We start from the raw sequence: 21,025 nt of genomic DNA, 5'->3' as shown, positions 1-21,025 counted from the left end.
TGCAAGAGGGGAGAAACAACAGCTGGAAGGTGACGCTGGCCTTAGCCAGAAAGCAGGAACGAGTAGTACAGCCCCTGTATGGTGTGGGTACGCCCGAGACATGGGGCTCCCTCCTCCTAGAAGCCAGACCTTGTGGTGTTTGTGAGTGAAGAGTGAGCGCTTCAGTAACTGCACCTGTGATTTCTGCCACAACCCTTTTTAGATGGTTACTGAACCTTAGGTCAAATGTTTTGAGAACTTTGGCTTGAAGCCTGTCCAGTATCAAAGAACCTGTAGTGTGTGTACAGCGTAGCACACAGCTGCCTCAGACTGAGTTTAACAGAACAGGGCCAAGGTAAGGAGTGTTCATCTTGAAATCTGTTAGGATTTAGTCTGTTTAACAATTAACTTCTCAGGTGACATTGGGACAGCACTTTGCAGAATGCTCCAGGGTGATAAAGAGACTGTGAATTCCTAACTTTGTAACTATACTTTCCTCTGTTTGTTGTTATTAGGAGATGTAATCTCTAGGTCAGAAGAAAATGAGTTACTTAAATCCCTTTCTGATGAAATGCGATTTTCCTTTTCTTCAGAACACAGAGATATCCCATCTGACCCAAAAAAGAGCAAAGAGATGCCAGGGGATGTACAGTGTATTACTTGACTCAGGTAATTAATTTGATCAAACAAAAAAGTCAAAATTTGAGTTTAATGTTAAGTTTAATCTGAACAAATTGATTTAAAAATACAGTATAAATAATTCTTAACTTATATAAAACTTGATTAAGAATTAATTTTTTGGTTTTTGGTTTTTTTTTTAACTAACTTTACAAAAGAGCATTACTGAACACGGAAGCAAGACATTTTAACTGTGGCCTTTTTGTTAAGACATAAAATATGTACACACTCACAGTACTTTTCTTTGTGCAAAACATGTACTGACTGATAGACTGTACCTTTCTGTACAAAGACAATTTCAGCTTACTTTGCATAGTATAAAAGCAACACAAAAAACCACTGGATACATAACTTTGTTGCTACAATACTTCAGGTAAACCTTTTGTAAAAATTATTAGACATAAAATTTCTCCTTAAGAGCCAGTTTTAATTCTAAAGCAATTAATTAAGGATATTCCAGTATAGAGGTCTTGCCAATAATGTCCAGAGCACACACTGTTCATCATACAATCCAAGATGTGTGCAGTGTGATATCAATAATTATGGCTGCTGACAATATTCAGCAATTTGTTATTCCCAAATTAGTCTTCTGACACTTCAAGTTTTCTTTGAGGAATATACAGAGTTCCTTGAGAGATTTGATTGGTGCCATCTGAATTTGCAGATGGTGAAGACACTGTGTTTGGCCCTCCCGGTGTGCGGAAAAAGTTCTCTGTAACTCTTTGGGGCTCTTGGGATTCCTTTGGAATAGAGGGCTAGAGAGAAGAGAGAAAATCACTTTCATTTAAGGGGAAGGAGAAAAAAAAAAAAAAAAGTGAATTCTAGTTCTAGGTTTCTCCAGGACATTAACAAACACTTTTTCCTGAAATTTAAAAATGGAAAAAACTTTTTATCAATAAGAATACACCTGTATTCCTTGATATATCTATAAACATATATAGATATAAATAATTAAATAAAAATATTTTTTAGGTCCCTCCTAACTCATTTTTTAATACAAAGAGATCTTGGGCAATAAAGTATTACACAAAATACACAGAGAAAGTTCCTGTGGAAAAAAATATTCTTTCAAAATCCTCTACAATCCTATTAAAAAACCCTAACATTAAATGCAAGAACTTGGGCAGATTAGGAAGGAAGAATCAAGTAACACATGGATAATTTGTTAATAAGTGTCATCTCAGATCTATGCCAAATCCTCCCTCAAACAGTTGTCTCTTGGTATCTTGTAGTCTTCCAGCTGGCTCCACTTCCACCAAAAGCCACTTGTTCTTCCTTTCTAACCTCCCAGTTATATTGTACTAGTGCCTGGCCTTCACCACCAGCTCTTTTTGGGCAGTGCTCATTTATAGAGATTAAAAAAAAAAAGTTTCTTTGAAAATTTTACCTGCTGTAAAGGAATTACTGCACTATACTTCCCACTCATTCCACCGTGGTCAAGAAGTTGCAATTTATTTTTATTTACCTCTTCTTCCTGCAAGTTTGTGTTTTCTGAGCCATGGCTAACACTTTTTGGTTGTGAAGAGACTGGCACGTGCTGAAGAACAGGATTTGCAGGAACTTGCACACCAGCAGGTATTAGTCCTACATGCTGCAGCGTGAAGTTCAGAACTGACGAACTTGGACTTTGGGCAGGGCAAGTATTACTCGAATTGAGACAGGAGTTGCTCAGTACAGGTGCAGCAGCTATAGAAGTTGGTGACAGCATTATATTCAAGGGTGTTACGTGAAAAGCAGGAATGTTAACTGCTTTCAGTTCAGACGCTGGCACTGGAATGACACCTGAAACAGAAAAGTCAAGGGTCGAAGCGGTTAAAGAAACTGAGGCTCAAGGCATTGCACTGTAATAGCATGAGCTCGGTTGGATGAATCTGGCCCGTGACCCCTGAAGCCAGACAACTGTATGCCTGTTCTACGTAATACTCACCGGTAATGGGTGAGCTGTAGGTAGTGTGCTGCATTGAGCATATCCCAGCTTTCTCTTTGTTAAGAAAGCCTGCCTTGTTGCCCTGGGTGCACTGAGTAAGAGGAATAAGATAACCAGATGGAAAAAAAGTCTGAAAAAGAAAAAGACACTACAACTTTACCCCAAACATGTAATAAAGAAAAAAAAAGATAAAAAATCAAGGTTTTCTCCAAAGTTGCACCCCCCTTGCCTGCCTTGTTCTTATTCCGTGCCTGTACTACTGTCTGTCTGAAATTAGACCCAAGTGACTCAAGGACACACTCTTGATAGTAATACTGCCCTACTGCACTGAAATCAGTTGGCTCCACTTCCAACTGATATCCTCAGTGAAGAACTGGAAGTCTATCTGGGATTAACACAGTGCAATTAGAGTAGACTAAAGAGAAATCCTGATACTGAATACTCTTCCCCCTGCCTCCCAGCACCCCCCACCCCCCCCACCCCCCCCCCCCGGAAGAAACATCGGGACCCAGTCATCATCATGTCACCTCATTCTAAGATTGTGGTTTTTGTAAAACAAATACTTGAAGGCAATCCTTTTGCATTTACAAGTTCTGGGTTTTTGTCAACAGAACTATTCTTCATTCAGGTTCTCTATAGTAATAAGTTTTCACTGCAAAATGCCGAATTTTATTGATGAAGAGTTTCATGTGATTCTGTTTCAAAGTATTTGAAAGTAAATAAACACAACGGATGGACAGGTAAGGGATCTCAACATGGCCTTATTCTACTTAGTCTTAGTTGCAATCATCCCAATTGAAACCGGAAAGCCAGTTTCTGTCCTCTTATTACTGTATTTAATGCAGAAACAGAAGTTTCCTACAAAATAAGGTTTTAAAAGTGCATTAAAAATAATCCAACTAAAGACAATCTATGTATGTGTACTTCATTATAGTTTTGTTTCTTTTGCAAAGACTGTAACTGATATTTTCCCAGGTAATGGCAAGATGTGCTTTAGAGTCTGACAAAGCTTACCTCGTGAGCAGGAATGGCAAGTGTTACAGGTATGTCTTGTTTAGTTTGGATTTTGTCCTCTCCTTCCAGAATATCTTCTCTTTTACACTGGTCATAGCAACTTGCCATGTTTTGATCTAATGTTTCAGTTTGGTTCTGTCTCTCTTCCTGGACATTGTCCATTTTGTAATTTGTTTGTGAGCTACTGGAAGGTGGTCTTTCATTTTTCATGGATACTCCCTTTAAAAAAAGTACATATAAAAACAAAGGCAGTCATTGTAAGACTTAACATTCTCAATTACAGGTCTACAATGATATTTATACATTTTAAAAATTCGGAAAGCAAGCTTTCTCATTGCTCCTAATTCCCAAGTTTGTGTTATAAAAACTTCAATAAGACAACCTGTTCCAGGTTATCCCCTCTTGCTCCTTTACAGCTAGTGGATGTTTGACACCACATTGTCACAACATGCTGACAACATTTCACAACTGTTTTGGCAAGGACAATTTAAACCAGCATAATAATTTAAAGAGACGTAACGCATTCAACAACCGAGGAGTAGGAAGCGATCCAGACCCAGTTTCTCCATACGCATCAAGTATATCTGAAAGTCTTATCATCTTCATGTGCTATATTATTGTACACCAATCCAACATTAACAGTCTGCAACTGTTAGAAATACTTAGAAGGCATCAGGATTTTGGGATGTTTCCTGTTCAGCGACTTTTATGTGTCCACTTTCCCTCCTGACACCTCTAAAGAAAAAGTATGAACGCCAGCAAGATTATCAACCTGAACTGCTCCGGAATCACTGTATAAATAGGTGAGTCTTGACACAATGTTCTGGGAGTTGTTTTATTTCGACTAACGTGTACATTTTGACATGTCTTCTTGGAAATAAATATATGAAAGAAAGATAGGGGAACAAGGAGAAAAGTACAGCCTGATCCTAGGTTGGCGTTTCAAAGGTATGTTATATTGCATGCTATATATTCTGCCTGATGTTTTCAAATACCAGTGAGATTATGTGAAATTTGAGATATAGGTAGATATATGTGTGTAAATGAACAAAAAAGAACCTCCTGAACATCAGCAAGAGCAACAAATGAACGTCATCCCTTCAAGCATGATGTTATTTAAAACACCTACATGCAGTGGTAGACTCCTCAATCCCTTCAAAAATGAGTAGGTGGCCACATTATTAAGCTAAAAAATGGCATTTTAAAAATAATTTAACTTACCAGAGAAGTATCAAGACTTTCCTCATCGCTTCTATATCTCTTAATTAAATTATTCTCTGGTAATGCTTGTGATCTTTTAAGGCACCGCTGTGAAGAAGTTTGTGATTTTGTACTTGGTCTTTCTTTAGCTGTCAAGGACTTCGTTGGATCACGTGCAGCTATCTGATTGTCCCTTCCCTCAGTGGTTATTTGATGTAGTACCTCTGAATTAATTCCAGTTACATTAGCACACGGTAGAGGCTGCAACATGATACTGGGGCTGTACGTTGTCACAGTGTGGGCTTGGGAAGGGTGCAGATATATTGCATATGAAACACCAGAAGGAGCGTGAGGTAGTATTACTGGTGAGACAGAGCTGTGGCTTGGAGGACAGACACCGAGCAGCTGCGTGAGAGCTGGCTGCTGAGAGGGGGCTGCCATGCAAGGAGGTTCGTGGCTGGGGGCTACCGCAGGTGAGGACAGACTACATTCCAAAGCTGATCTTGACAATTTCATCTCTGTTGCTTTCCTAAAGAAAAACAAAACAAAAACACACACACCAAAACAAACAAACAAAAAAGCCCAAACATCTTTTAATACTTTCCTGCAGAAATTAATGCCTCAACAAAGTATTTGCTGCAATACAAAGCCTTAACACAAACTTGTACTTCTCAATCCACTAAAAAGAATATAAGTGGAGGAAAAAAAAAATTAGCCTGCAGTATCGGGGATTACCAGTGTTTGCAGACTGTGCCCAGCTCAAGCTGAGCATAGCTTTTATTTAATGGCCAGTGACAAAACAAAGCTTCCCACCTTAACGCTTGCGCAAACTTACTTTGATTGTCCTTCCAGCTGATGTTTATCGACTGCTGGAAGCTGAGCCATTTTACTTGGGAAGGCTGATAAATTTTGATCCGTACCTGGTTGGCGGGGAAAACAAAACAAAACTGTTAGTACATCAAAAGTAGAAGTTAAATTTTGTCTTGCAGAGATTACGCTGTTTAATGTGGCATACATAATTAATGAGAAGACATTAAGACGCCATGTTATCTGCAAATAGCAGCCCAGACTTGATTTGATCAATTGGATGGTAGTTTACATGAAACTAATTTTAAAGCCTCTGCTCCATTATTTTTTTTCCCCTCCGAAGAGAATACCTGAGAACAACATCAACATCGATAGGTAATTTTCTGGCAGTTTTATAGCACGCAGAACTGCTTAGATAGTAAGACCTACAGCACCGTTTTCACAACAAACCAAGGTTGAGGCAGTTCATAAAGATACAATAGCCAGAGAATCAGCTATGTTACACAAACAGAAGGTTTGTAGCCAATGAACCATCACATGAAGTCAAAATAGTGATATGTAAAAAAGGATTTCATGTTCTTCTTAAATCCAAATCAGTAATATGCCACTCCTCATGTCTTTGCTGTGAAAGAGGAGGCTAGAGTCTCCTACCTCATGCAGAATGTAGTCCAGATCTCATGGGATCTATTTCTTTTGCTGCAACTGTACAAGCTGTGACTAGATTTGGTTCCCCAAACTGGAAAGAGCTTCGACTAATCGCAGAGCTTATGCACTGAACACAGATCAATTTAGCTTTGTTTTCACTATGGATCCTGTGAGGCCATAGGATGTATGGCAAAACATATTTTCCCCTGTCCTGTCTACTTTTGACAAGACAGGTTTCTTGCCAGCAGGCATACTCATGCATCCGTATCTCCTATGAGAAGATGGCAAGCCTGAACATTTAAAGCAAGACTACTTCCAAGTTAAAAACAAACTTAAAAAAAGATACGTACTTGGGCTTATTTTAACTGGACTGGTCGGAGCGGACTGGATCTTTCTTCTGTCATTTTCTATACTTTTAACTAACTTTATTAGAGATGGATGTCGAGTGAAGTTTTGCTTTCCTTTTGAAGGAAAGAGGTTTTTTGAACACTGCTCTTTGGAAGGGATGGATTCTGAAATAGGTGGGGTCGTAGAAACTGGTTCAAGTTTTGTATCTGAAAAGCAGAAAAAAACCCTTAAGAGTAAGTACATCTCATATGCAGTCAGTAATTAAAAGCAGTTATTTGAGCCTGGCTTATTATTGAAGTCCTAGCAACAGCAAAAACGGGAACACAAGAGTCTCAGTATGAGTTCATCTGCTACCTGGAAACAAATGCAGGTGTGCTACGCTGCCAAGGAGCAACGGCAGTGATGTGAGTGGCAAAGACTTTCTGCTTAGTTTACTCTGTCTTTTGGTCAAAAAAATTCTAACAGAGAAAACAAACAAACAAATCAAAATTATCATCAGAAAAAAAGTGACCCGTACACCTACCCTGAATATTTGGCAAGATCTCAGGTCCTGTCCACTTGAATGCTGGTTTTCTTCCTCTCTCCTCTGTAACATGGACTTTCTTGATAAGCTCAAGGCTACTGAGAACATTTGCTATGTCATAAAGTCTCCTAATTTTGGCTGAAATAAAATAAACAAATGTAAAGTATAGCAATTCTGATGAATAAGTTAACGTATATCAGATTTAAAATGTTGTGATGCCCTTTTAGCAGCTACAAAGAAAAACCTCTATCTTTTCTTTATAACAACAATTTTGTGGGACAGATATATGAAATAACATACCTTATCACAATATAAAGTTTATGTGTAAAATACTATGACAGACACAAATCTAGAAAAGAAAATACTGCTAAGCATATTATACTAAATATAGGGGAAAAAATATTTTCAAAACAAGTTAAGTTCTGTGCAGTGACCAAACCTATAGAAATTCTGAGTGGAAATAAGTAGCTTAAAAAGGAGGTATGGACATGCAACGGCGAACATGGGCAACAGGGGAATAAACACACTAAAATCCATCAGGACAAATACCCTGCATGTTCTTAACTTCTTAACTGGTTCGAGATCAAGCTGTTAGGGGAAAGGTTTAGGCAGCAGTCAAATTACAAGTGAATTCTGGACTGCAAAGTGAACATGCTTAGGCCAAAGCTGCTGCTACAGAAAATTTAAATTAAACACTTTGGTGTTCCTAAAGGGAACTTCGGACTGTGCTTGTTAGTTAAGAAGGTGGTAAAACATGCGATACCTGAAGTAGACATAGGGATGGAATGCCCTGAAAATGCTTGTATTGCGATACAGACATTATGGAGGAAGAAGGAAGAATGAAAACGAACAAACCCCCCAGCTGACTACCCACCCACCCTCTCTATGTTGCCATGATGCAGTGGGAAGGAAATTATGAACTGAAACCAGCGAGGATCAGTTTTCCTTTTGCATAGATATGGTTCCACAAAAAAAAAAAAAAAATCTAAGGAGTCTATCTGAGAATCAAGGAAGGGTGTAATTTTCAATGAAACCCACAATTAATTCTTGATCCCTCAAGAGCGAGCACACTTCTGGTTATTACAGATGTACAGGGCTAGACCTAGAAGTGCCTTTTCATTTGAATGGAGAGGACGAGGAGGAAGTGTGCAGGGAACTGAGAGCAGGGTAAAAATGAAGAAATAATGGGCAGTTGCAGTACTGGGTTTCACTTCTTCTCACGTCTAAGTTATTAACAGGGCTTTTATAGAATTTTTTTTAGATTTCCAACAAGTAAATTATATGACTAGAGCACAGATTTGCATGATTCTGGGGCATCTTTGAGGAGATGACGCCGAAATCTTTGAAAGACTGCTTGAGGAAAGAGAAATTGTTACTAATAAGCAGACGTGTGACATCATTTCAGGAGAGAGGTTTTAGTGGACTTTTTCCTCTTATGTGGTCATTTTGTCATTATGTAGCAATGACTACGCACAAGTGGGTCCCTGTTAAAAACCATGCAAGGCGTTCAGTGAGTTTTTGGAGGCTCAAATGTATTTATGGCAGGAAGATGATGGTATTTTACACCGTATGAACTAGTAGTAACATAGCTCATTTAGCTTATGCTTGATAGTTTACTTACTTTTAAACTTGCTTTTATCTAAGTCTTCTAACTGGTCTTCTCCAATCAAGATTTTAGCGGCAACTTCAAGGCTTACTATTTTAGGAGTCGATACAAGAAACAGCATCACAAATTTCTGACTCATCACTCGTAAAGACTTGTCTTTCCTGCTGTTCACTGATGCTGCAGCAGACAGGAGAAAGGATTAAAGCATAAAGTGACTTGGCAGCTACAAATGTTTTTAAAACACTTCCTTTAAAAAAGAAATTTGTCAGTAATAATTATAAGAACAAACAACACAGCAACTAGGCAGGGCTGACGTGGACTGAAGTAATTTTTCTACATGGCAAGAATCAGGTAATTAGATAGATACCAAGTCGAACTACAAAGAAGAGGGTGATGTTTCCCCCTGTGTACGTTTCCTGTTGCCTGACAAGTTGTACTCTTAAAGATGCCTAACTGCAGGTTACACAACGTATTTAACAACCATTAACATTTCTTCCATGAATCAAAGCTAAATTAATAAATAAATGAATAAATTTATGCTTTTGGCTTCTGTAACATTCAATGGTGACAAATGCTGCAACTGGATTTATGTTGGGTATGTTTTGATAGTTTCACCTGATGCCCCCTTGTTCGTGCACTGTAAAACCAAAATCCATGTGAGAGAATTGAACGAATTAGAGAAGTGGAAAAGTGCTGTGCACTTTTTCTCACCACAACCAGTTGCGGTGTCTTTCAGGCTGTACCATTTCAGGAAAAAAAAAAAAGTCCAATAAATATCTATGAACTTGGAAAAAATGGTTATCGTTATAAGCACATATTGTTCTTGGCATTATAGAGAATTATTACCAGCACGAAATTCCATTCCTGGGAGCTCAACAAAAGACATTTCTGAGTGGTCATTTGAGCCAAATGATCTTGCCATTTCTTCGTTTCTTTCACCGTTGAGATCAAATTCATGCTCATACTCTCTTTTCTTGATCATCTGTATTTGCTGTGTGTATTTGTTCTCTTCTCCAACTCTTTTCAATGCCTGCAGGGTTTTGGAGAGATTATGTCGCCCGTGCCAAGCGTATTTGTTTTTGGCGAGGCGGCTCACCATGTGTAGGCTCTCCAGCACGTTCACAATATCATATATGCGTCGACGTTCGACATCTGAAAAAGAAAGATTAAATTGACCATGACATCTCTACTACATAAAATGTGTTATGTCACACGTTTACCTGAAACGTGGTTTGCCCAGAGAAGGGATCCGTTCCCTGTACTCCCCCTCCTCTTAATATACTTCTAAGCCATTTTCGCCAATTCCTCATTACAAAGGTCTCTGAAAACAGCCCTCACAGATCTCACCAGCAAGGAAAAGAAAACCTTCTGGCTTTAAAAACAGAAGAGCTTGCTTGTCCAGTTATACTTGGTTTACAGCATTCCTTCAGAAAAAGAACTTACTGTTGCCAGAAGAGCCATTAGATGAGTTTCAATACAGCTTTTAAAAAACCCAAAGCATTTTTAATTATTCATTGCATCAATTTTAGATTGCCTCATTAAATAACCTTGGAAACTCCTGGTAGCAACTGTTTGTAACGTGTTTTTATATGTTATTGTATTAACATGCTGTCCTTTTTCTTTTGTTGAATTCTTGGTTTTGACTAGGCATTTTCTAGAAGTTGTTACCTTGTACAAAGTCTAAGTAGAACAGACGTTTTTTTAATTTGCAAGTCATCCCTCTTCTGTGTCCCCCAACATATTCTGAAGATATGACACCAAAAATTTTATAGCAGGATTATTTATAACTGTTGTCAGTGCCATAATCTGTTGAATACTGTTATGTCATAGTTGTCATTAAAGAAACCTTCAGCTTAATGTTAGCAACTTAAAACTCTTGGTAGATTGTTGGTGCACTATAAAAATAGTGATCTAAAATGAGAAAGTTACATTTTAGAGAGCAGAAAATAGTTTCTTGCTTTGATGTCATGACTGGACAGGAAGCTGTGGGTTAAGCTTGAGAAACGCTAGGTCCTGCCACAAAAACCCAACCACTAATCTTAGCCACCACCTCTAGATCCAAAAAAGTGCATCTAGTTATTTGTAGTATTGGCAATAATTGAGATGTTAAATCATAAACAAAATTCAGAGTTTCTCAATTCAGCTCACTGAAGAAATGTTAGCTTTTTAAAATAATTGCTCTAAGAATGAAAAGCTTAAAGCTGGGTTTAAGTGAGTTTGACAGCACTAAGTAAACATTCAGCATTTCAGGAAGCAAAAAAAGTACTAACACAAGTGGTAGGTTATTGGCACATTTGTATGAAGAAATATATAATAGCATATCCGCCAACTTACTAAGCTCTTCAGCTACTTCATCAAGGCAAATGAAATTATCTGCTGCAGCACCGGGGCGATCAGTATATCGAGCTAAGAATTTATGACACAGTAATCCTAGGCTTTTCTCTTTGCGACTCGGTTGAGATTTTTCATATTCATCTCCTGATAAGTGCTCCTACATGGGAATAAGAAAAAAGACAATTTGAAATCTTCGACAGTATGTAAAGGTAGATATTTAACAGCTTGATTGTGAGCCACTGTCCAAGGTCCAGGGTCCTCCCTTTGTCCTTCACACCTGTGAAATAAAAGCAGCAAAACACTACCTGTATGTAACTAGAAGATATCCTTAGTTATACTTGCTAAACCCTCCAAAATCAAAACTTAAAAAAAAACCAGTTGCAGTCTGTTAACGTATAACTTTTTCTAGAGAATAGACAGCCTTCAGCCAACTTTCAAAAAGAAGAAGTAAACAACGATGACACCTTTACAGCGTACCTGCAAACAGTGTTTTGCCTGTAGAATCTGCCTTGCGGTGTTTGACAGTTCCCTCCGCCGCTCCCTGCTCCTGATCTCAGGGCTAGCCGCGCTGATCAGCATTTTCAAGTTGGCAGTGGGCGTCCATGGCTCGGCGGGCAGGAGTTCTTGGGGTTTCGGGGGGGTGGCGAGTGGCTGACAGCCGGGCTGTATCTCTGCCAGCACCGAAGGTGAGGCAGCTCCTTGCTTCAGCGGCGTTCGCAAGGCGCTTCTGCACAGCTCGGGAGGGTGGTTTTCCTGCACCGAGGAAAAGGAAAGGGAGATGTTGGAAAGGAGTAGGGTTGCGGTGCACCGCGGCGGGACAGGGACAGCGGGCTGCGGGCAGGGGGACAGGGGCAGCGGGCCGGGGATTGGGGACCAGGGCTGTGGGACTGGGGCAGCGGGCCGGGAGCAGGGGGCCAGGGACAGCGGGATGGGAGCAGGGGTCTGGGGGTAGCGGTGACTCTTGGGTGGCTGAAGTCAAAGGCCACAGTTTTAGCCTGAACTGACGGATCGGTCCCTGGGACCTTTAGCTTAATTCACCTTTTCGTATTTTATTTTTTTTTCGTCTCTGGGGAGGGCGCAGAGCGCACGTTAATGTCTGGCAGAAAGCTATAAAGGCCGACGGGAAGATGGGAATAGTTTTGTTAATAAAACAGAAGAGGCGCGGTGGGAGAAAAGCGGGCTGCTGCGTGGCCGGGCACGGCGCGGGGGCCGCGCACGACGAGGGGGAGCCGGGCACGGCGTGGGGCTCGGCCGCTCGGTTACCGCCACCCCACGCTTTCACACGCGTCCTCCCGCACCGAGCCCCGCCGCCGGGCCCCGCGGGCTGTCAGCGGCCGCGGAGCGGAGGGATTACCTTGTCGCCGGTGCCCATCTCCCCGCCCGCCTGCTGCATCCTCCCGCCGCCGCGAAGCCTCAGGAGCCGCCGGTCGCCGGTCCTTCCGCGGCGCTCCGCATCGCACGGCCCACCGGTTCTGCGGGACCGGGGCAGCCAGCGGCGCGTTAGCGGGGACCCCGGTGCCGGGCGGGTGGCACCACCCCGGCCGCTTCCCGCCGCGCTCCTCCCGCCTCCCGCCTCTCGGCCCGCGCGCGCCCACCGCCCAACGGCCCGGCCCCGCCCCGCCCATTGGCCGGCGGCGGCGGCGGCGGTGGGCGGGGCCCTTCCGGGATCCCGTTTAAACATTTGGCGCCACCGTCGCGCCCCGCGAGCTGTCGCTCCGCGCCCGGCCGTGTCTCGCCCCGCCACCCATCCCGCCCCGCCGCCCCGCGACAGCGAAAGCCGGCACCCACCGGCTGCCCCGCGCGCCCGCCCTGCGCCGCCGCTCCCGGGGCCGGTTTGAATTCGACCCGCTGCGCCGCCGGCGGGGGGGAGGGCGGCCGAGCCAATCAGCTCGCGGCACTCCGCCCAGCGCAGCCAATCGGAGCGCGGCGTTGCCCAGCCGTTCCCTCCTCTCCCTCCCGCCGCTGCCGCGGGGCTCGCGCCGGGGCCTTTGGCGGGTTCGCGGCGCGGGAGACGGGGCGCGCGCCGCCTCCTTCCCTCCTTCCCTCCCTGCCCCAACGGCCGCCGCCGTGAGGGGAGCGGGCGGCAGGAGCCGGGCCGCGGTTGCTAATTGGATTAGCGCGGTTAATTATCGAATTATCTGCCGTAGGCCGAGCAGATCGGCCGTCCCTCGCGGCCGCTGCGTCCCGCGGCTTCTCCTCTCCTTTAAAGCATCGAAATAACAGCGCCGTATCCCGTCCCGCGGACGGCGGGGCGGGGGATGGCAGCCCGCCCTCACCTGTGGTGGGCGCAGCTTCCTGGGAACACACTGAAGTCACTGGTGTGCTCCGAGCTGTGAGCAAAGCCCTTATCAAGCCGGGGGGCGGGGGAAGGACCTTGCTACCTGGCCGGCCGCATGGCTCGGTGCGCGGTGGGCGCCCCGGGTGCTCGCTGCCTGGCCGAGGCGCCCTGAGGCCCCCGGAGATAAAATCCAGCAGCTGCCTGAGATGCTTATCGCAGGTGTTAAGACACGGCTGGTTTGCAGGTACACGTTTGGGACTGAGGATCAGTTGACTCCGGCATTCATTATGCTAGACTTGGGGTGGCACCACGGCTAAACCTCTTGATGTAACTGTAGAATCTTCCGAAAGAAAGTCTTTGAAAGCACGGACATTCAAATCGAGAAGTTGCCCAAGTAACTTTCACTCTGGTAGGCTAGCCGCAGGGCAGCTGAAGCGTGTTCCCTTGCCGAACACATATACCTCGCCCTAAAAAGTGATGTTTAGCTTTGGGTTGACATTGGCTCTTTCCCCTTGTTTGTGCTTCAATGCAATTTACCGTGCTTTGGCTTCTTGTAGAGGGTGCGCTAGAAGGTGTAATTGTGTGTTCTGGGAACTTGGAATTGGTGCATCGCTCACAAGAAGTTAAATCATGAATACTGAAAAATGGTGGTGGGTTTTTCCCCCAGGGATGAACACCTGTGATACCATTTTCGCTGGAATCTGTGTTGTTTAAATGAGGAGCAAATACATTTGTGTGTTTCAGAAACCAAACTGGGGGAAAAATAATTGGGCTTTTATATTCAAGCTGTTGTTTGATTATTTTTTTTTCCTTCATGCAAAGCTTTGAGAATTACCTTTATCCCCTAATCAAGAAGCCGTTATCTCTGTTCAAACACACTGTAATATCCCTTGTGCCCTTTGCTCAGGGGTGATCTTTCCTAGTCTCAAAGTTAGTCTTAAATCTGTCCTGACAGTATCAGATATTTTAAAGCAAAGGTTAAAAGAATTGCTGACATTATTGCAGTTACTGAGATAATTGTTCTGTTAGCAACTTGTGTGCCTCTTCTGTGGTCTTCCTCACTATGCTACTGCCTTCACCTTTCTGAGATGATGGAAAGACATGGAGCAGCCCATCGCTGTGCTGCTTTGCAGCCATCTATTTAAGCTGTGTTGCCTTCTGCTCTTGCTTGTGTTTCTCTCTGTAGCACTAGGGATTAGAAGCAGTGCTTACGTTCCCTGCCAGGTACCTTTTTAAAGAGAAAAGCATAAGGATTAAAAATCGTATGGCCCTGATGTGGGAACCAGAGGCACCAGTACCAAGATCAGAATAGCTCTTAATGCATAACCTTGAAGCCTTTTGCCTGATGATTGTGTGCTGTTTGCTAGTTTCAAGTGCTGAATCAAGATACCACCTGATGCCAGAAATCAATGTTCTGTGTGATACGTCATTTTATCTATGCTAGTTCAACTAGAGAGTTTCTTGAAGCATAGTGATGTGGATTAAAGAGTATGTGTGTAAGTATCCTAGTGGTTTTGCCAAATCTAATGAATGGTAAACTAGGATTATATGTAAGGTGGTTAATAAGTCAAGGATATGTTAATTGAAGTGCTTCTGCTGCCTGTATTCTAGTTAAGCATGCCTCCTATGCCTCCTTATCTTGTCCATACTTTCCTCTTTCAGTAACAGCACTTGCCATACTGAAGAAAGCACTAATCTGGTTTGCTCTGCATGCTCCGCTCAGAGTTGTACATCTTGTATGAACATCTGTTGTCAATAATGGATTTGTTTCAGCATGAACCCAAGGCAGCACACTTCAACATCTTAAGCTTGTGCGCTTCATGGATGTGGTGCTGTACTTCTGTCAGGCGGAATTGTAATAAATGGCTCACATAAAATCACATACTTAAAGAATTTTACTGAAATTGTTGTTACCATGTATAAGGTCACTTGCAGGCTGCCCAGGGAGATGGTGGAATCTCCATCCTTGAAGGTATTCAAAAGCTGGCTGCATGTGGTCTTGGGCAAGGGGCTTCAGGTAGCCCTGCTTGAGCAGGGGGTTGGACAGGACGAAATCCAGAGGTCCCTTCCAGCCTCAGCGGTTCTGTGATTCTGCAAGATGAATAGTGATTACATCCCTGAATGTACTCTGTTGTAAGGTTGGAGAAGGAAAAAAAAAAATACGGATGGTATGTGAATTTAAAAGATTCTGGTTTGTACAGCCTTCAGAAAATTGACCTTTCTGTGCTGCCGCCTGATTGTTCAGACTATTTTAGGCTGCTTTCCTCAAGGAACTAATTTGTGATAATTCTTTCTAGGACTGGAATTGTAAATTTGTAAACAATAGTCGCCTGTGGGAGCTTTGCAGGAAAGTGCCTCCAGTTAGGCATCTGAGTCCCTTGTTGAAATACTGCCTGTGGGAATCCTTGCTAGCGCTGCTATTTATTGCATGCATCTCCTCCCGTTGTCATGTTTTCTTGCAATGTTTCTTTTACTCAGGTGAATTTTTAAGGAAATGGTTATCTTTCTTTATTATACCTTAATTCTAATATCTGATGGGTATAAAGGAGAATCTGCAGTCTTCCGCAGGTGTATACTTCTAGTCAAAAAGTTCATGATACAAGCACACCCTGGAATATCTCAGAAATCTATCAGTAGACTGGGTTAAATATTTTATTTACTTACATTTTAAGTGTAAATAATGCAACTATTTTATTCAATAGAAATGAAAAGGAAGGCAGAGGAGATTCAGAAGTACCATGTAGTAGTCAGAAACCACAGCTTTTTCCTTATTCAGATGCTTCTGTAATGTTAATCTCTCCAGTCACTTCAAAATTCTGTAGTAATTAGGATTATAATATTTATCCTCATCTTCACTCTAGGTTATGTTGTAAGAAAAATTTATCTTTTTTGGAGCTATGAATAAAGTTTTCCAGAGCATGAAGATGACTTAAGACTCTGCTTCTTGCAGAAGTGGTGTAAGCACTTGGGTTCACTAGAGGTCAGACTTCTTTTACTCCTTTGTATCTACAAGACAAGACTGCTGTTCAGTCATGGAGATGTGCTTCCTGCCTGTACTCACGACATGCTATTTACTCAGCAAAATGACACGTGTAATTTTGTACAGTATATAACAGCACTAAATGGCTTTTAAATTATTAAAAAAAACCCCAAAACTTTTAAAGATTAAATGTATACCTCAGGGAAATGATGGCAAATACAGGGATATGTGGAAGACTAAAAAATACACAGTGTCTGAAAGTGAGCTCATGTGTTTTTGCCATCTAATGCCTCTGCAGACGGCAGCATGCAGTTTGCATCGCCTGGGTGGTTGGTAGTATCAGCTCTGCAGTAGATGTACGTGGCTTTAGTTGCATGTAGGTACCCAAAGGAATCGCTGCTGCCACTGGCTGCCCCAGGAACTGGTGTGCTTGCAGGGAGAAATGATGGGGAAGAAATAACTGGTGGCCCCAAATCCAGGTGCGGGAGCAGCACTGAGTGGCCGCAGCAGCAGGATGAGAACAGCGCCGGGGGCAGGAGAGGTGGTAGCGCCTGGTCTAGAAGGCACTGGGGAGTGCTTCACTGCAGCCTCACCTAATTTTCTATTCATTAGGCTGCATACAATTAAATTGTATTAGGACATATTATTGAATAAGTTGATTCAATTTAACTTCAGTTTATTTGCTTTCAGTTGTTACATTATCTTTTAATATTAGGCAATTGAAATCCGCTGGTCAAACCCTGAGGTGAAGGGCTGGGAAGGCAACGAAAAAAACCCACCCACGATGGAAACCTGAATTCCTAAACAAACAAATGCCTTTTTCAGGCATGCTAATTTCAGGGAATGCTAATTAAAACTTAATGCATGCACTAGAAACTACACTGCAAGAATATTAATGGCATGATACAAAGAAGAATAGAGATGTAGCATTTTGGTGCTTCACTTTTGTTGGTATATTCTTTCTATTAAGATGAATTCCTAGGAAAAGAAGATAAAGGCACATAAATGTGTCTATATTCAAGATTAAACACGTCTGAGGTTCAACAGGGCACATTCTTAGAGGTGCTGAGCATATAGGGCTAAGAGAGCGTGTTTCTACTTCAAATGCTTTCTAATTGTAGTCAAACATTTTACAGGTAATAACATCTAAACTATTTTAGTGTGTTGTAAATTTCATTCTTTCAACGTTTCAGAGATGAGCTATCTCTACGAAGAGTAGAGACTCGTGGCCACCTAAGTGAATCAATTTTTTTGAGGAATGAAGAGGAATTCTGCTTGCATACAGACAAGTCTTTCACTGAGATGTTATTTCCTGATCCAATCTAAAGTGTAAGTTGGAGCAAAGACCTGTTTCCTTCATGTCCTTGAACTAGATGATTAGATAATTTTTTTTTACTTTCTTGTGTGCTTTTCACTTAATGCACTGAAGTCAGAAATTCATGGGCCAGCTAAAACACAGGGTAAGCTGTGGTCCTGAAAATAAGTTATAGTTATAGTGACAAAACCCACATTTATGTATATATACGGGGAAAAAAATAGCATTTCTACACAAGCTGCAGATCCACTGCATATTGCATGCCTTGGTCTTACAGGGAGCTATACTGCAAGCTTCAGTGTCCGTCAGCCCAAGCTTCTTTGTGTCAGATATTCTCCCATCCCTGCCTTTTGCTTGTGACTGGCAGGAAAATGAGAAGATGAATGCTTGGAGAGGATGAGAGAGAGATGATGGAGAGGGGCAATAAAGAAGAGGGGTAGATAAATGTCTCGGAGATGAGAAGTGTCAGTAGTGCTTGTGTACAAACCAAGCAGTTGTGAGGGGCTGTGCTGGTATCCATTCTCAGCTGGCTACTATTGGAAAGAGGTGCTCTTTTCATGCTACTTTGATAGTACCAGGCAGTGTTGTTCTAGATAATGTTAGATAGTTATAGATAACGTCATGAGCTCCATTGTGATATTGCGGAGGTTACTGCTGTGTATGGGTCAAGCGCACATGATAGTATTAAGTAGTATCTGATATTACTGCTTGACCGAAAACTCAGAATGACGGTACAATAAAATAAGTTAATTCCCAGTTAATTCCCTGCCAAAATGTTCTGTGTGGTGGAGTTAAAAAAAAAAAAAAAAAGGCTTGCTATTATATTGTTATCTGCAGGAGCCCTTGGAAGATCTTATTTCCCTAAGTGACAGTGCTACTGGAACAACTCTCTTTTGTATTCCGTCTGTTATATATTTATAGTGGAATCTAGTGTGGATTCTTAAAGCCAGCCTAAGAAGCATTTTTCTTAAGACCTAATTTTATGAGGCTCTTGCCAACCAGCAGCATCTAAGTTCTTCAAAAGGATTCCTACTGCACAGACACACCCTAAAGTTAATGTTAGTTCAAAACGCAGATTCTTACACAAATTCCATCCTCCCTCAGTGCTTTAGCTGAGAAATGACACATGTAATGTTAAATGGCATGTCAATAGCAGAATACTTTGTACTGTAGGATTAACAAAACAGACTAAACTGACATTGTACAGACATACTTTACTCCTCTGGTTCAACTGAACAGATTCACAATAATCTTCTGTTGAATTATTTAGCTTAACTCATCAAGTTGGAAGAATGTTGTATTCACACCAAGGAATAAATTTTTCTCTAGTATAAACTGACTGGTTTCAGAGAATTTACATCAGGAATTGATTTGGTTCAAGAATGTTAATAGTATTTTCTATTTGAAGAAATTTCTCCGTTTGAATGGAATTCTCCTTTCCCTGAATTTTTGTACCACGTTACATTTCAGTGCTGTTTTTCTCTGAGTTTGCTCTTCTCGTGTCTTGCTTTAAATCTTCTGGCCAGCTCTGCCTTTGGAACTTGAGCTGCCTTTTCGACACAGGGTGCTTCTTGCTCTGTAGGTTCTCTTGCTGTAACTTCTGACAGCTCCTCTGTTTCACACTAGCTCTCTTTTAAGCCCGTTTTTGGCTAAGCCCATCCAGAAGAGGTGTGTTCTTGCAGGCTGTCAGGTACCACAGTGACAGGTACGTGACAGGCACCAGCACTGGGACCTGAGTGTGCGCTATAGTTATCTCTTAAGTTTGTGATGTAGTGATAAACGCATCAAACAAGGACTCAGCATTCTTTCTTCCATCTTTCCAGCTGAAAGGATTACTTACTGAAAGACCTTCTTGCAATTTGAGAACTCTGACTTTTTAAGAGGTACTCAGCACCATATGCCCTGTGTCCGGTCTTCCTTGTAGTAAGTACATCTGAAAGTCAGACTATTAGTCTGTGCTGTGGATTCCACCATGTGGAATGGGTAATAAAAATTCCTTACTTCTTGGAAATCGCATGCATTATGATGGCATAAAGGGAACAGGGACTTCTGAGTTTCTTCCTTGTACTGTTAAAAGCCAAATTCTGTTATGAGTTGAATACAGACTTTTCTTTCCATTACCTAGTTTTCCTGTGTCTTCTGCGTGTAGAGGAAGTTATCCACCACTGCACAGATAACCTTTTTCTTTTTTCCCCTAAGAGGATGCTGCTTGAGTGTGCTAAATCCACGACAAAGCCCATAATATCTGAAATAAACTTTACTTGCACCTGCCCTATTCTGTTCTAAATGCCATCTCTATTGAAACACTCCTCTATATTCTGTGTATAGAATCTTAACCAAGCTGAATCATTTCATCTGCCACAAAGGGATTAAACATGTCAACAGTAATTATCTCTGCCTTATTCTCTGGCAGTTGTTTTTCCTTAAATGCGCTCAGAGGTTCATTATAACTTTCTCACTAAATCTCATGCCACATAAATATATCAAGGTATCATTTGCTGGCATAGCAAGTGCTGACACCTGTGTCCACTCTTGCAACCAGAAGGTGGTCAGGAGGGTTTTACTCATAAATTATAGTCTGTGTTGTTCTAGTTAAAATCCCAGCTGAGCTTGCACTCTGCTTGGAAGCCTGTTGGGCTGCTGCTAGGACGTGATTCTAACTGGGGAGAGGACTCAGGTTTATTTGCAAAGTTTTGTGTTCTTAACAGAAAGTACTCAGTGCTTTAAATTCTAATGACAGTTGAGCTGTACTTGTAACTAGAAGAACTGGCAGAGGTGAGCGAAGACAGCAGGCAAGAAGAATGACTAAACTGATCTTCAAGTTCAATAGCCTGTTCAAAGATGTACCACCCGCCAGCCATGGGCTCCTGAGCCTCATATATTTCAGTTTACAAAATAACGGAGTAATATTTTGGAGGCAAAGTATTTCAAGTGCTATTTTTCAAAACCTGTTTGTCATTCTTATTGTTACAAAAGGCTTAATTTCATGTTGTGATTAATTAACAATTTTCATTACTTAAAATGACTGTAAAGTATCATTTAGCGAAGCCTCGCAATGAAGGTTTTGATTAAAATATCACAGAAGTCAAGATAAGTGAAAAATGTTGTTAATATCAAGTTTTTAAGGGTGGGTGGTTTTTTTCCAAAAGATTCAAGACATGTTTTGCTCTTTTGAAATCTTCTTATTGGAAAAAAAAGTATGTAGTCAAATATACAGTAAGCTGGAACTACATGAGAAAATAGCTTACAGCCCTCTATTATTAAAGGAATAATATAAAATGTATTAACTCTTCACTGTATTCCTGCTGGAAGCCTAGTAATTAAGGCTAATAACTAGACAAATACGTTTAGGGTGCTCTCTGGGCATTATAATATTCCAGATGAGGTTGTT

General features: G+C 41.8%; 1 protein-coding gene across 3 annotated transcripts; it reads right to left on the bottom strand.

Annotated features, from left to right (window-relative positions):
• Positions 1-680: 680 nt before the first annotated feature.
• Positions 681-12,865, bottom strand: E2F8 (E2F transcription factor 8). Of its 3 annotated transcripts, none has more exons than XM_040609095.1 (14): positions 12,850-12,865; positions 12,416-12,533; positions 11,539-11,814; positions 11,062-11,218; positions 9,574-9,879; positions 8,743-8,904; positions 7,122-7,259; positions 6,601-6,804; positions 5,634-5,718; positions 4,820-5,327; positions 3,599-3,817; positions 2,585-2,714; positions 2,123-2,439; positions 681-1,412 (listed from the first exon to the last, which is right to left on the bottom strand). In XM_040609095.1, exons 2-14 carry the CDS (start codon positions 12,452-12,454, stop codon positions 1,239-1,241), a joined length of 2,715 nt encoding a protein of 904 aa, XP_040465029.1. In that variant the 5' UTR covers positions 12,455-12,533; positions 12,850-12,865; the 3' UTR covers positions 681-1,238. The 3 variants fall into 3 exon arrangements, with proteins under 3 accessions (XP_040465029.1, XP_040465031.1, XP_040465030.1); XM_040609097.1 differs by lacking the exon at positions 12,850-12,865 and having other exon boundaries at positions 4,820-5,234; positions 5,265-5,327; positions 12,416-12,624; XM_040609096.1 differs by lacking the exon at positions 12,850-12,865 and having other exon boundaries at positions 11,557-11,814; positions 12,416-12,624.
• Positions 12,866-21,025: the final 8,160 nt, after the last annotated feature.

Source organism: Falco naumanni, chromosome 10 (assembly GCF_017639655.2).
Source record: "Falco naumanni isolate bFalNau1 chromosome 10, bFalNau1.pat, whole genome shotgun sequence".
In the NCBI taxonomy this organism is placed as follows: Eukaryota; Metazoa; Chordata; class Aves; order Falconiformes; family Falconidae; genus Falco; species Falco naumanni.
The sequence above is the reverse complement of the archived record's forward strand: the minus strand, read 5'-3'. Positions and strand labels throughout refer to the sequence as shown.

Excerpts from the sequence above, each read along its gene's own strand:
- E2F8 (XM_040609095.1), bottom strand. The coding sequence starts at position 12,454 with ATGCAGCAGGCGGGCGGGGAGATGGGCACCGGCGACAAG. Across the intron at positions 5,328-5,633 it reads CAGCTGGAAGGACAATCAAA|GAAAGCAACAGAGATGAAAT; the intron begins GTAAGTTTGCGC and ends GTTTTTCTTTAG. Across the intron at positions 3,818-4,819 it reads AAAGTCTTGATACTTCTCTG|GGAGTATCCATGAAAAATGA; the intron begins GTAAGTTAAATT and ends CTTTTTTTAAAG.